The 12,286-nt window shown below is 41.2% G+C and overlaps 1 protein-coding gene across 1 annotated transcript; it reads right to left on the bottom strand.

Moving 5' to 3' along the window:
* Positions 1-2,212: 2,212 nt before the first annotated feature.
* On the bottom strand, positions 2,213-10,717 carry cox6b1.L (cytochrome c oxidase subunit VIb polypeptide 1 (ubiquitous) L homeolog). Its single transcript, NM_001171702.1, has 4 exons — positions 10,700-10,717; positions 7,828-7,939; positions 4,114-4,214; positions 2,213-2,418 (listed from the first exon to the last, which is right to left on the bottom strand). The coding sequence occupies exons 2-4, from the start codon at positions 7,931-7,933 to the stop codon at positions 2,365-2,367; spliced, it is 261 nt and encodes an 86-aa protein (NP_001165173.1). The 5' UTR covers positions 7,934-7,939; positions 10,700-10,717; the 3' UTR covers positions 2,213-2,364.
* Positions 10,718-12,286: the final 1,569 nt, after the last annotated feature.

Genomic DNA, 12,286 nt, shown 5'->3' with positions numbered 1-12,286 from the left:
AGAGTAGCTCGAAGAACAACACTGCCTGTGGATGAAGGGGTCTCCTTAAGAGAAGGCAAGATGCTGTACTAAAGAAGATGTACTTGGCAGGAGGGATGTCATGCAAGATGGCGGTAGCAACCACTTCATTGGCTAGAGCTAATAAATGATGGATTAAGGATTGAGAATGCCATCAAGTCAGGTGTTGACAATGATTTGCTGCAAAATCTATGGGACTAGCAGTTGTGGCCAGAAGGGCTTTATGGCTGTGCCACTGGCAAGCAGACTCCCAGTCTAAGCACAATCTGTGTTCACTTCCATTCAAAGGGAACTTCCTTTTTGGTGAACGCTTAGACCAGATCATCTCCAAGGCTTTGGCCGGAAAATCTGCCTTTCTGCCCCAAGATAGAAAAGATAAGAAGCCCTACAGGAAACAAAAGCCCTCCTTTCGTGATGCAAAACATTAAAAACCAGGAAAGCCTTTTTTCCATCAACCTTGGAGGTCCAGGTTTCAAAACCAAGATAAAAGAACAAAAAACAGAAAAAAAAATCAGCATGAAGGTGCGAGAGCCCCGCTGGCACAAGTGGGAGGCAGATTACAAGTCTTCAGGACAGTGTGGGCTCAACACGTAACAGATCTCTGGGTCCTCAAAACCATCAAAAGAGGTTATGTTCTGGAATTAAAAAACACCCCCAAAAGAAGTTTTGTGTCATCTGACAAGAAAAGATCAGAACAGGACTTAAAAAACATACAGATCACCCTATGGGATCTCCTAAACTAGGGGTCATAGAGGAAGTACCAAAACAAGAGCACTTCAGGTATTTACTCTCACCTATTCCTAAGACAAAAACAAAATGGGTCATTTCGGATCATCCTCAACCTGAAGTCTCTCAATCAACACTTGCATGTTCAAACTTTCAAGATGGAGTCAATGAGAACCATCGCCATGCACATCTGCCCTGGAGACTGGATGGCAAAGATAGACCTTTTAGATGCGTACTTTCACATTCCCATATGGGAACCCCACAAGAGATTCCTCCGGTTTCTGATCCTGGGGAAGCACTTAGTAGTATCAAGCCGCTGCAACTTCCAATAAATGATTAGTGCACATATGGGTTAATGATTTCTTTGCCCACCCGATTAATAAAGCTTGTTAAGTCCCTTTGTGTGCCCACTGCCATGTGAAGGGAACAGGAAAGTGGAAAATCATATTATACTTACCGAGATTTTCATTTCCTGGGCTGGAACATGGCGGTGGGCAGGGAATTCCCTCCCAGGGGTATTTTACTCAGTCAGTAAGAATGGGAGCCAAGACGAGTTCCTTTTATTTCGTCATTTCCTGTGCCTTTCGCACGACAGGGGGATTAACCCTTTTTGTGCCCACTGCCATGTTCCAGTCCAGGAAACAAGTCTCGGTAAGTATGATATGATTTTCCGCTATAGAATATATGTGACAGTAGGGAGGGGTGTGTGTATGGATGCTGGGTTGTCATTTGGAGGGGTTGGACTTGATGGACTTTTTTTTCAAACTGATAGCAACCAATCAGATTTTATTTTCTAACTTTTCAAATCAAATTGCCGATTGGTTGCTATGGGCTATGTCTCCTATGGTAATAAATATGGCCCTTCCAGTAAATGACGGTTACAAAATTATATTGGCAGTTACTACATTCAACAGCTGTAAAAATGAAGCCAGAAGAGGATCACTCCGTGGTGCTCACCGGTACCCAGGCCGGTGCAGTTTTCTGCCGATAGGAGCACTGGCCTGGGGTTTCAGGTAAGTCAATGCAATCACTTGAGGGTGCCTTACATTTGGCACCCCCAAGTGCAGGGTTACTTTAGGGTCAGGGCACACAGGCAGATTCAGGGAGTTGAATTGCCCAGCGACAAATCTCTTCTTCTGGGCGACTAATCTCCCCCAAACTGCTTCCTCTGCCGAGATGGAACTCGGATCGATTTATTTTCCGATGTCACCGGACGGGGAAACTTCAGAAAACTAATCGCTCCGAGTGCCATCTCGGCAGGGGAGGCAGTTTGGGGGAGATTAGTCGCCCAGAAGAAGAGGAGATTTGTCGCCGGGCGATGAATCTGCCTGTGTGCTCTGACCCTTGAGGTTTAATAGAGCACCTGAAGTTCTCATTAGATCCATATGAACGTTGTTGTGTGAGCTGTAGGGCAGTATTTTACACAAGTGACTCTCTTCAAGCAAATAATCACGACAAGAGAGAAAGGTTTGTTTATGGAGGATTTAATTAACATATAAAGGAATTGTATTACTTGCCCTTCACTCAATGACAGATGCAAATATTATCATTGTATTAAGCACTGACACGTTCAAGCATTGATGATACTCCTGTACCAAGCAGAGAAAGCCAGTCCATGGCTTAGATTTTGCCTGGGAATGTGCCACTCTCTCTCTGTTCATCCCACTTTTCAACCTAGAAAAACAGAATATGAATGAAAACAAATATTACAGCAGCCTCGTCTCTGCTCATGCACAATGTCAGGCAGGTGAAGGGATGAGGAACAGCAGTTCGACTGCTCTTCTCTCCATCAGTAAGCAACTAGCGGCACTGAAAGGGGCTTATTTATCAAAGAACAAATTTTAGACCTAAGGGTCAGGACACACCTGCAGATTCAGAGAGATTAGTCGCCCTTACCCTAAGTAAGCTTTTTTTTTTAGACCTCGAATGAGCTCACAACTCAAATGGTTTCTAAATTATGAAAAATCTTAAATGGAAAAAGCTAGGGATGCACCGAAACCACTATTTTGGCTTGGGTCGAATCCCCAAATCCTTTATGAAAGATTCGGTGCAAAATACAGAACCGAATCCAAATCCTAATTTGCATATGCAAATTAGGGGCAGGAAAAGAAAAAAAAAATGGAAAAAAATGTACTTATTTTGTGGCAAAATCACATGACTTCCCTTCCCATCCCTAATTTGCATATTCAGATTAGGATTCAGTTCAGCCAGGCACAAAGATTCAACCGAATCCTGCTGAAAAAGGCAGAATCCTGGCCAAATCCCGGACCGAAAACTCGATTCGGTGCATCCATAGGAAAAACTCAAATCAGTGAATTTGAGGTTAACAACCTGAAAAGTCGAAGTGATGGAGTTTTCGGTGGAAAATAACTATAATTGATTCAGTTTTCTAGTGAAACCCACTGGAAAAAAACTGGAACATCATGAAGGATATTTGTGTCTTCGACAGGTTTTAGATTTTATTTAGGATTCAAGCTATTTCCAGGCTTGGGGTATAATAAATCTTGAAAAATTCGTGTTTTGGTTGTTTTTTTTTTGTTTTTTTAATCTAAAAATTCTATTTTTTTTTTTTTAAACCAAAAAAAAAAAAATACTAGGGATACAACATAACTATTTTGGATTCGGCCGAATCCCTCACGAAAGATTTGGCCAAATACCGAACCAAATTCTAATTTGTAAATGCAAATTATGGGTGGGATGGGGAAAACTATAGTTTATATAAACAAGCTGCTGTGTAGCCATGGGGGCAGCCATTCAAGCACAGGATACACAGTAGATAACAGATAAGTACTACTATAGTTTATATAAACAAGCCGCTGTGTAGCCATGGGGGCAGCCATTCAAGCACAGGATACACAGTAGATAACAGATTTGCTCCATAGTATACAATGGGATTCTTCAGACTTTATCTGTTATCTACTGTGTATCCTGTGCTTGAATGGCTGCCCCCATGGCTACACAGCAGCTTGTTTATATAAACTATAGTAGTACTTATCTGTTATCTACTGTGTATCCTGTGCTTGAATGGCTGCCCCCATGGCTACACAGCAGCTTGTTTATATAAACTATAGTAGTACTTATCTGTTATCTACTGTGTATCCTGTGTTTGAATGGCTGCCCCCATGGCTACACAGCAGCTTGTTTATATAAACTATAGTAGTACTTATCTGTTATCTACTGTGTATCCTTTATTTGAATGGCTGCCCCCATTGATACACAGTAGTTTGTTTCTGAAGCAAACAGCAGTTTTACAAGTGCAGGGCAACACTGGATTATATTTATATTACAATTAAATTTTTTGCTGTTACTGTTCCTTTAATAGGTGTAGGCAGGGAACAGCAACGAATAAAGGACTACAAAGTGACTTACCCATTTCAGGGGGCACATTGATCTGTATACACGACGGTACCATTCACAGGGATACGGATCTTGTCCTTTGCTATCCTTAGCCTTCAAGCAGCGATGATAATCTGAAAAACAAAGGATCCAGGCCCATATAAATATGGATGATCAGAAGAGCAGGATCTGAAGAGGAGCTGTGCTACTTTAATTCTCATCCTCCCGGCACTGGCACATGAGATGTTAAACCTCATAGGTCATGGAGCTCCGATGACATCACTAGGCACCATTAGGAAATTAATTTATAGTATATTCATGGCTCGTGTATTCTAATATATTAATGACCTAAAGTAAAAAGCTGCATACTGCCCCGCCCAACAATTAATGGCTACAAAAAGGATTGGCAGGGGGGTGAGAAGAAGACATGGGTTTTGTATGGGGTGTTATGCTTGAGACTTTATCAGTGTGAGGTGTAGTTTGTTCTAATTAAAGGGGATCTATCCCCCCCATGAATGTTCTCTTTTTAAATAAGAGCTAAACCCTAAAAATTAAAGGGGTTGTTCACCTTTGACATAACTTTTAGTATGATGTAGAGAGGGATATTCTGAGACAATTTGCAATTTTTTTTATTATCGAGTTATTTAGCTTTTTATTCAGCAGCTCTTCAAATTGCATCTTAAGCAATCTGGTAACTAGGGTCCAAATTACCCTAGCAACCATGCATAGATTTAAATAAGAGACTGGAATATGAGTAGGAGGGGGTAATAATAGAAGTTTAAGTAATAAAAAGTAACAATAATACATTTATAGCCTTTAGAGCATTTGTTTTTTAGAAGGGATCAGTGATGCCCATTTGAAAACTGCGTCTGAAGTAAAAGGCAAATAACTATAAAAAACAAATAATGAAAGCCAATTGAAAAGTTGCTTATAATTGGCCGTTCTAGAACATAATAAAAGTTACCTTAAAGGTGAACCACCCCTTTAATGTGACAAAAAATGGCATATTTTATATAGTGAACTTATTGCTCCAGTCCAAAGTGTCAGCTTGTCAATAGCAGCAATGATCCAGGACTTCAAACTTGTCACAGGGGGTCACCATCTTGGAAAGTGTCTGTGACACTCACATGCTCAGTGGGCTCTGATTGGCTGTTGAGAAGCTAAGCTTAGGGCTCGTCACTAATTATCCAGCAGAAAATGAGCTTCCCTGGCTGTAATATAAGCTGATGCTACAGGTTTGCTGATTATTCAATTCTGATGCTAATTGCACTGGTTTCTGTGCTGCCATGTAGTAATTATGTGTATTAATTACTAATCAGCCTTATATTGTGACATTTCTATTCTATGTGTACTGTATGTTGTGAGTGGGTCCCTAAACTCAAACGAATTATCATCTTATCCCCAATCTTTGCAATAGTAGGCACTCCTTCCAAAGGTCACACCGTATAGACCTCAATTAACATAAAAAGAATAGTGAAAGGATGCCATAGACTGCAGAGCTCTGCTGCGTTAGTGCTTTATTGTACACACGACATGTTTCGAGTCACACGGACCCTTTCTCAAGTGTAACAATCACATGCTCAAAACACCTCTTATAACCTTAATTACCACACAGTGTTCCTCCTCCCACCAATTACCTCATTAGTCCAGGGTAATAGTAAAAGTGTAAAATAGGTAAAATCCATAAAACGTATAAAACGTTTAAAAGTCCCAGTGATCTCCAGTGAACAGGTAGTGTCCAAGTGCCAAAGTTCCATATCCTCAGATTCACTCTATAATAAAAACAAAAAATCCAAAAACCCACATCGCCTTAGTCCACTGAAAAATGGACAACTGCTATTTCGTTTAAAAACAATTAAATATACATATTCACATAAGAAAAGGTGGTACTATCCTTTTTTGGATCTACCTGTCCTGACGTTCCAAGACTACATGCATAACTGTGCCTTTCCACAATTATTCTAGAAATACATTCATATTCGACTTTAATAAACTTAATTTGAATGACTATGCCACATGTGAATCTAAAGGGGTCATATACATGTTGAAGTGCCCGTGTGGCCTAGTCTATGTGGGACAGACAATGAGAAATGTAAAAACTAGGATTAAAGAGCATAAAGGGGACATAAGGAATTATAAACCAGGATCTCAGACAGATACGACTGTAGCCCGACATTTTAATGAGGCAAAACATAGCCACGGGCAATTGAAATGGGTGGTCCTCGAAGTAGTACAACCATTAAGTCGAGGTGGAAATTTCAAGCAAAAGATGCTACAACGTGAAGCCAAATGGATTTCAAAATTGAATTCACTAGCCCCAGTTGGGCTTAATGATGCCTGGAGTTTGAAATGCTTTTTATAAGAATTGTAATGATGTACTCTTATTTATTTCAGATATTAATTGGTGCCTATCCTCTCAGTTGGGGGTAAGGTAAGGGAGAAGCTATTGTTCTAATACGTAAATCGTATTGTAAAGTGTAATAGTCTAAAATGAATGTATATCTAGAATAATTGTGGAAAGGCACAGTTATGCATGTATTCTTGGATTGTTAGGACAGGTAGATCCAAAAAAAGGATAGTACCACCTTTCTTATGTGAATATGTATATTTAATTGTTTTTAAACCAAAAGCAGTTGTCCATTTTTCAGTGGACTAAGGTGATGTGGGTTTTTGGATTTTTTGTTTTTATTATAGAGTGAACCTGAGGATATGGAACTTTGGCACTTGGACACTACCTGTTCACTGGAGATCACTGGGACTTTTAAACGTTTTACGGATTTTACACTTTTACTATTACCCTGGACTAATGAGGTAATTGGTGGGAGGAGGAACACTGTGTGGTAATTAAGGTTATAAGAGGTGTTTTGAGCATGTGATTGTTACACTTGAGAAAGGGTCCGTGTGACTCGAAACATGTCGTGTGTACAATAAAGCACTAACGCAGCAGAGCTCTGCAGTCTATGGCATCCTTTCACTATTTTGTTGGGTCCTAAGCTCAGTAAGTGACAGCAGCACAGAGCATGTGCAGTGAATCAGCAGAAAAGAAGATGGGGAGCTACTGGGGCATCTTTGGAGACACAGATCTTTACTGCTAAAGGGCTGTGGTTGCCTTGGGCTGGTACAGAAGCACAAAATATAATGTACAACATTTCTACCTACTCTTTAGTTAAGCGTTAGTTCTCCTTTAATATTCTCTGAAATATTGTCAGTCTTATACAGCTATTATCAGCTCTCAAAACCAGCCAGCAACCCTAGGGTTAACAGACTATACAGGAAGGGTAAATACAGTTAGGGTCCCTCACGATCAAAATCGAGAACCTGGCTTATTCATTTTAAAACTGCCAATATCTCAGAAATGACTAGAAAAGAGAAAAAGAACGTAAAGTGCAAAAGAGCTCAAAGGACCAATCTGAATACATTTACTTTACTCATGAATTGGGCACAGTTCAGAGTGAAAATAAAAACTGAATAAATAGGCTGTGCAAAATAAAAAATGTTTCTTATATAGTTAGTTAGGCAAAAATGTAATGTATAAAAACTGGAGTGACTGGATATGTAACAATACTTCCTCCTTCTCAGCTCTCTCTATATTAAAAATATATTTTATTTTGCACTGAATTTTTCCTTTAACCTATAAGTATCTTTGTGCTTCAGTGCCAAGAACTGACGCCACATTTCAGTGGTCACAAGAGTGAAGTATAAAAGAATTGCACCTCAGTGCTGGAACTGAGGAATGAGGAGACTTACCCAGGTAATTGGTGTAGCAGTGTTTGGTCTGATTCTGATTGGGGAACCGAGCATCAAATGGAGCGGTTTTGAAATTTTCTATTTTAGTGCGGATATCTTCTGCCATTTTTGCCTGCAAAGAAACAACGGAAAAAGTCAGAACTCGTTAATATGAACCTTCAGTTTCTACAGTCCACAAGTACCACCATCAGTTTTGCTAACAAACAAAAACTTAAGTTTTTAATAATAGAACGTTCTAAGCAACTTTTCAATATACATGCATTATGTAATATCAAATATCACTCAGTCTTCCCCTAAAAACAGCTTAAATGATAATAGTCTCTGTGGGATAGCAGGTATAGTAGGGAGAGATGGTGCCTATAGTAACAGTGGGATAATAGTCTCTGGGAAGGGAGTGTGACTGTAGGATAGCAGGTATAGTAGGGAGAGATGGTGCCTATAGTAACAGTGGATAATAGTCTCTGGGAAGGGAGTGTGACTGTGGGATAGCAGGTATAGTAGGGAGAGATGGTGCCTATAGTAACAGTGGATAATAGTCTCTGGGAAGGGAGTGTGACTGTAGGATAGCAGGTATAGTAGGGAGAGATGGTGCCTATAGTAACAGTGGATAATAGTCTCTGGGAAGGGAGTGTGACTGTGGGATAGCAGGTATAGTAGGGAGAGATGGTGCTATAGTAACAGTGGATAATAGTCTCTGGGAAGGGAGTGTGACTGTGAGATAGCAGGTATAGTAGGGAGAGATGGTGCCTATAGTAACAGTGGATAATAGTCTCTGGGAAGGGAGTGTGACTGTGGGATAGCAGGTATAGTAGGGAGAGATGTTGCCTATAGTAACAGTGGATAATAGTCTCTGGGAAGGGAGTGTGACTGTGGGATAGCAGGTATAGTAGGGAGAGATGGTGCCTATAGTAACAGTGGGATAATAGTCTCTGGGAAGGGAGTGTGACTGTGGGATAGCAGGTATAGTAGGGAGAGATGGTGCCTATAGTAACAGTGGATAATAGTCTCTGGGAAGGGAGTGTGACTGTGGGATAGCAGGTATAGTAGGGAGAGATGGTGTCTATAGTAACAGTGGGATAATAGTCTCTGGGAAGGGAGTGTGACTGTGGGATAGCAGGTATAGTAGGGAGAGATGGTGCCTATAGTAACAGTGGATAATAGTCTCTGGGAAGGGAGTGTGACTGTGGGATAGCAGGTATAGTAGGGAGAGATGGTGCCTATAGTAACAGTGGATAATAGTCTCTGGGAAGGGAGTGTGACTGTGGGATAGTAGGTATAGTAGGGAGAGATGGTGCCTATAGTAACAGGATAGAAGGTATAGTAGTGCCAACAGTACTGGAAGTTGTAGTTGAACTGCAGCTGAAGGGCCATAAGTTAGAAAGTCCTTAGTACAAATTATAGCACCTAGAAGCCCCGCCCCCAGTCTATATAAGCCGACTGCTTTTCAGGTGTTTCTCAATGACAGAGAATCGACCTGCTCCCTGATAAATTCCATTAAGAAAGGTGGAAATGTTTAGGAAACCCAGTAAATAGGGGAGGAAGTACAAACACACATACATATATACACACACACTTCTGATGATACTTGGCCATACAGGTGACAGAATTACAAGGTGACAAACACACTGTCAGTCTTCATGTTGGAATTATCTGGACAAACAAGGTCAGTGAGACTGGTGTGACACTGTGTTGGAACATCTTGTTACCCAGATAATTTTAGGGCACAATAACAGACAGACAAGGTCATAAGAGTCACATGATACAATCAATAGAATTCATTACAATACTGAAGTTCGACATTCTGCATCCACAATAAAGCTTGGAAGAAATTCCAGACTTTGGCCCTGCTACTTTTTTTGCCTTTAGCCTTCGAAGATTTTGCCAGAGGTCATGGGTGGGGCATTGTAAGAGGTACAGGGGTCGGACATTAGAGTTAGAATATTGGGAATTGGTCAGTATTTGTCCCCCCTCAACCTTCCTGTTATCTAGGTTCCAACTCTTAAAGGAACAGTAACATCTAAAAATGAAAGTATTTTAAAGGAATGACAATATAATGTTATGGTTGCCCTGCACTGATAAAACTGTTTTTTCTTTCAGAAAGACTACTATAGTTTTTATAAACAAGCTGCTGTGTAGCCATGGGAGCAGCCATTCGAGCACAGGATACACAGTAGATAACAGATAAGTACTACTATAGTTTATATAAACAAGCTGATGTGCAGCCATGGGGGCAGCCATTCAAGCACAGGATACACAGTAGATAACAGATAAGTACTACTATAGTTTATATAAATACCTGCTGTGTAGTCATGGGGGCAGCCATTCAAGCACAGGATACACAGTAGATAACAGATAAGTACTACTATAGTTTATATAAACAAGCTGCTGTGTAGCCATGGGGGCAGCCATTCAAGCACAGGATACACAGTAGATAACAGATAAGTACTACTATAGTTGATATAAACAAGCTGCTGTGTAGCCATGGGGGCAGCCATTCAAGCACAGGATACACAGTCAGAATCCCTATTGACCAGTCAGAGGCCCAGCAGGCAGGACACGTGACTAGGCACTACTTTATGGCCGGAGAGGTCACCAGGAAGCAGGGAATGAGCACTAACCAGCCATAGAGCCGCACTGTCAGCAATGCCACAACAAAACTACAATTCCCAGCAACCCATCAAAGGAGCAGAGTCTTGCAGGATGACATTTGAAACGCACTAATTGCACACACCGAGCCCCCCGCCTGTCCATTCAGACCCCAGTCCTCTCTCACAAATAAATCCATCCCGCGCGAGAATAGGAAATAGCGCGTTCCCTCCCGCACTGCACACTCAGTCCCCTCAGCCCGGACCTGAGACCGCTGCACACTCACCTCGAGTTCGCCTTCCTCAATGTCACTTCTGCACCCGCTGCGGAAATGCGGCTATGAGGCCGGATGTACGTCACGGGCCTACAATAAGGGCACAGGCAGGAAGGGCAGTAAGAACCTGGACGTCCTGCGTGATGAGGTCACGTACGGGCGGCGCTGCCTTTAACCAGCTAAAGTATGGACTTCAGAAAGAGTCAGGCGCAGCCACGTATGGGCAGTCTCTGACTTGTGAGGAGAAGTAAGAGTTAATTGGAGCTCGGGCTCCTATAGGTTGAATTGTCGGCTGCTGGCGCCATTGTGTGCGAGAAGAGCAGGCACGTAGCCGTGAAGCCGACACTTAAAGGGGTCGTTTACTTTGAATAAACTTTTGTTATGATGTAGAGAGACAATTTGCAATTGGTTTTCATTTTTTATTATTTGTGGTTTTTGAGTTATTTTTTATTCAGCAGCTCTCCAGTTTGTAATTTCAGCCGTCTGGTTGCTAGGGTCCAAATTCCCCTAGCAACCATGCACTGATTTGAATAAGAGACTGGAATATGAATAGGAGAGGCCTGAATAGAAAGAGGAGGAATAAAAAGTAACAATAAGGGGCAGATTTATCAACGGTCAAAGTGAAAATTCGAAGTAAGAAAAAAATTGAATTTCCAGCTATTTTTGTTTACTTTGACTAGGGAATCGTCCAAATTCGATTCGAATTTGAAAAAACATTTGAATATGGAAATTTATCATGTACTGTCTCTTTAAAAATTCAACTTCGACCATTCGCCATCTAAAACCTACTGAATTGCTGTTTTAGCCTATAGGGGACTTCCTAGAACCTATTTGGAGTCAATTGGTGGACTTTAAAAATTCTAAAAGTTTTTTTTTTATTTAAAAACTCCGAATTGAATTTGATCGAATACGATGTTCGATTCGTGCGATTCGACTTTCAACGAAAACTACCTATTCACCCGCAATAAAAAAAAAGTTGATTTTTTTTTTGCTAAATTTCAGTTGGTCTTTTTCTATTCGAATTTCTGGGATTTCAAAGAAAACTCCCATTACTTCTAACTCGACCCTTGATAAATCTGCCCTTAAATGTGTAGCCTTAGGGCAGAGACTAGAGTGGCCACCTGGCTGGTATTTTACTGGCCTGGCCGGTAAAAATGATGGTTGATCCCAATGGAATTAATAGGGAAAAATTATAAATATATAAAAATATATAAAAGGTGGCAACACTAGCAGAGACACGCGAGGAGAGTTGGGGAGATTTAGTCGCCCTGAGACAAATTGTCTCTTCTTTGGGCAACTAATATCCCCGAACTGCTTTCCCACCGGCTAGAATGTAAATCGCCAGTGGGTTGGCACTCGGAGCGTTTCGTTTTCCGGAGCTGCCTCACGAGGAAACTTCGGGCGACCACGGAAAACAAAGCGATCCGAGTGCCATCCCACCGGCGATTTAGATTCTGGCAGTTTGGGGATATTAGTCACCCGAACAAGAGGCATTTTGTCGCCGGGTGACTAAATCTCCCCGAATATCCACGTGAGTCTCAACCCTAACAGAGCATTTGTTTTTTAGATGGGGTCAGCGACCCCCTTTTGAAAGCTGGA

The sequence above is a fragment of the Xenopus laevis genome, chromosome 7L (assembly GCF_017654675.1).
Source record: "Xenopus laevis strain J_2021 chromosome 7L, Xenopus_laevis_v10.1, whole genome shotgun sequence".
NCBI classification, from domain to species: domain Eukaryota; kingdom Metazoa; phylum Chordata; class Amphibia; order Anura; family Pipidae; genus Xenopus; species Xenopus laevis.
This window is presented reverse-complemented; position numbering and strand designations above follow the sequence as displayed.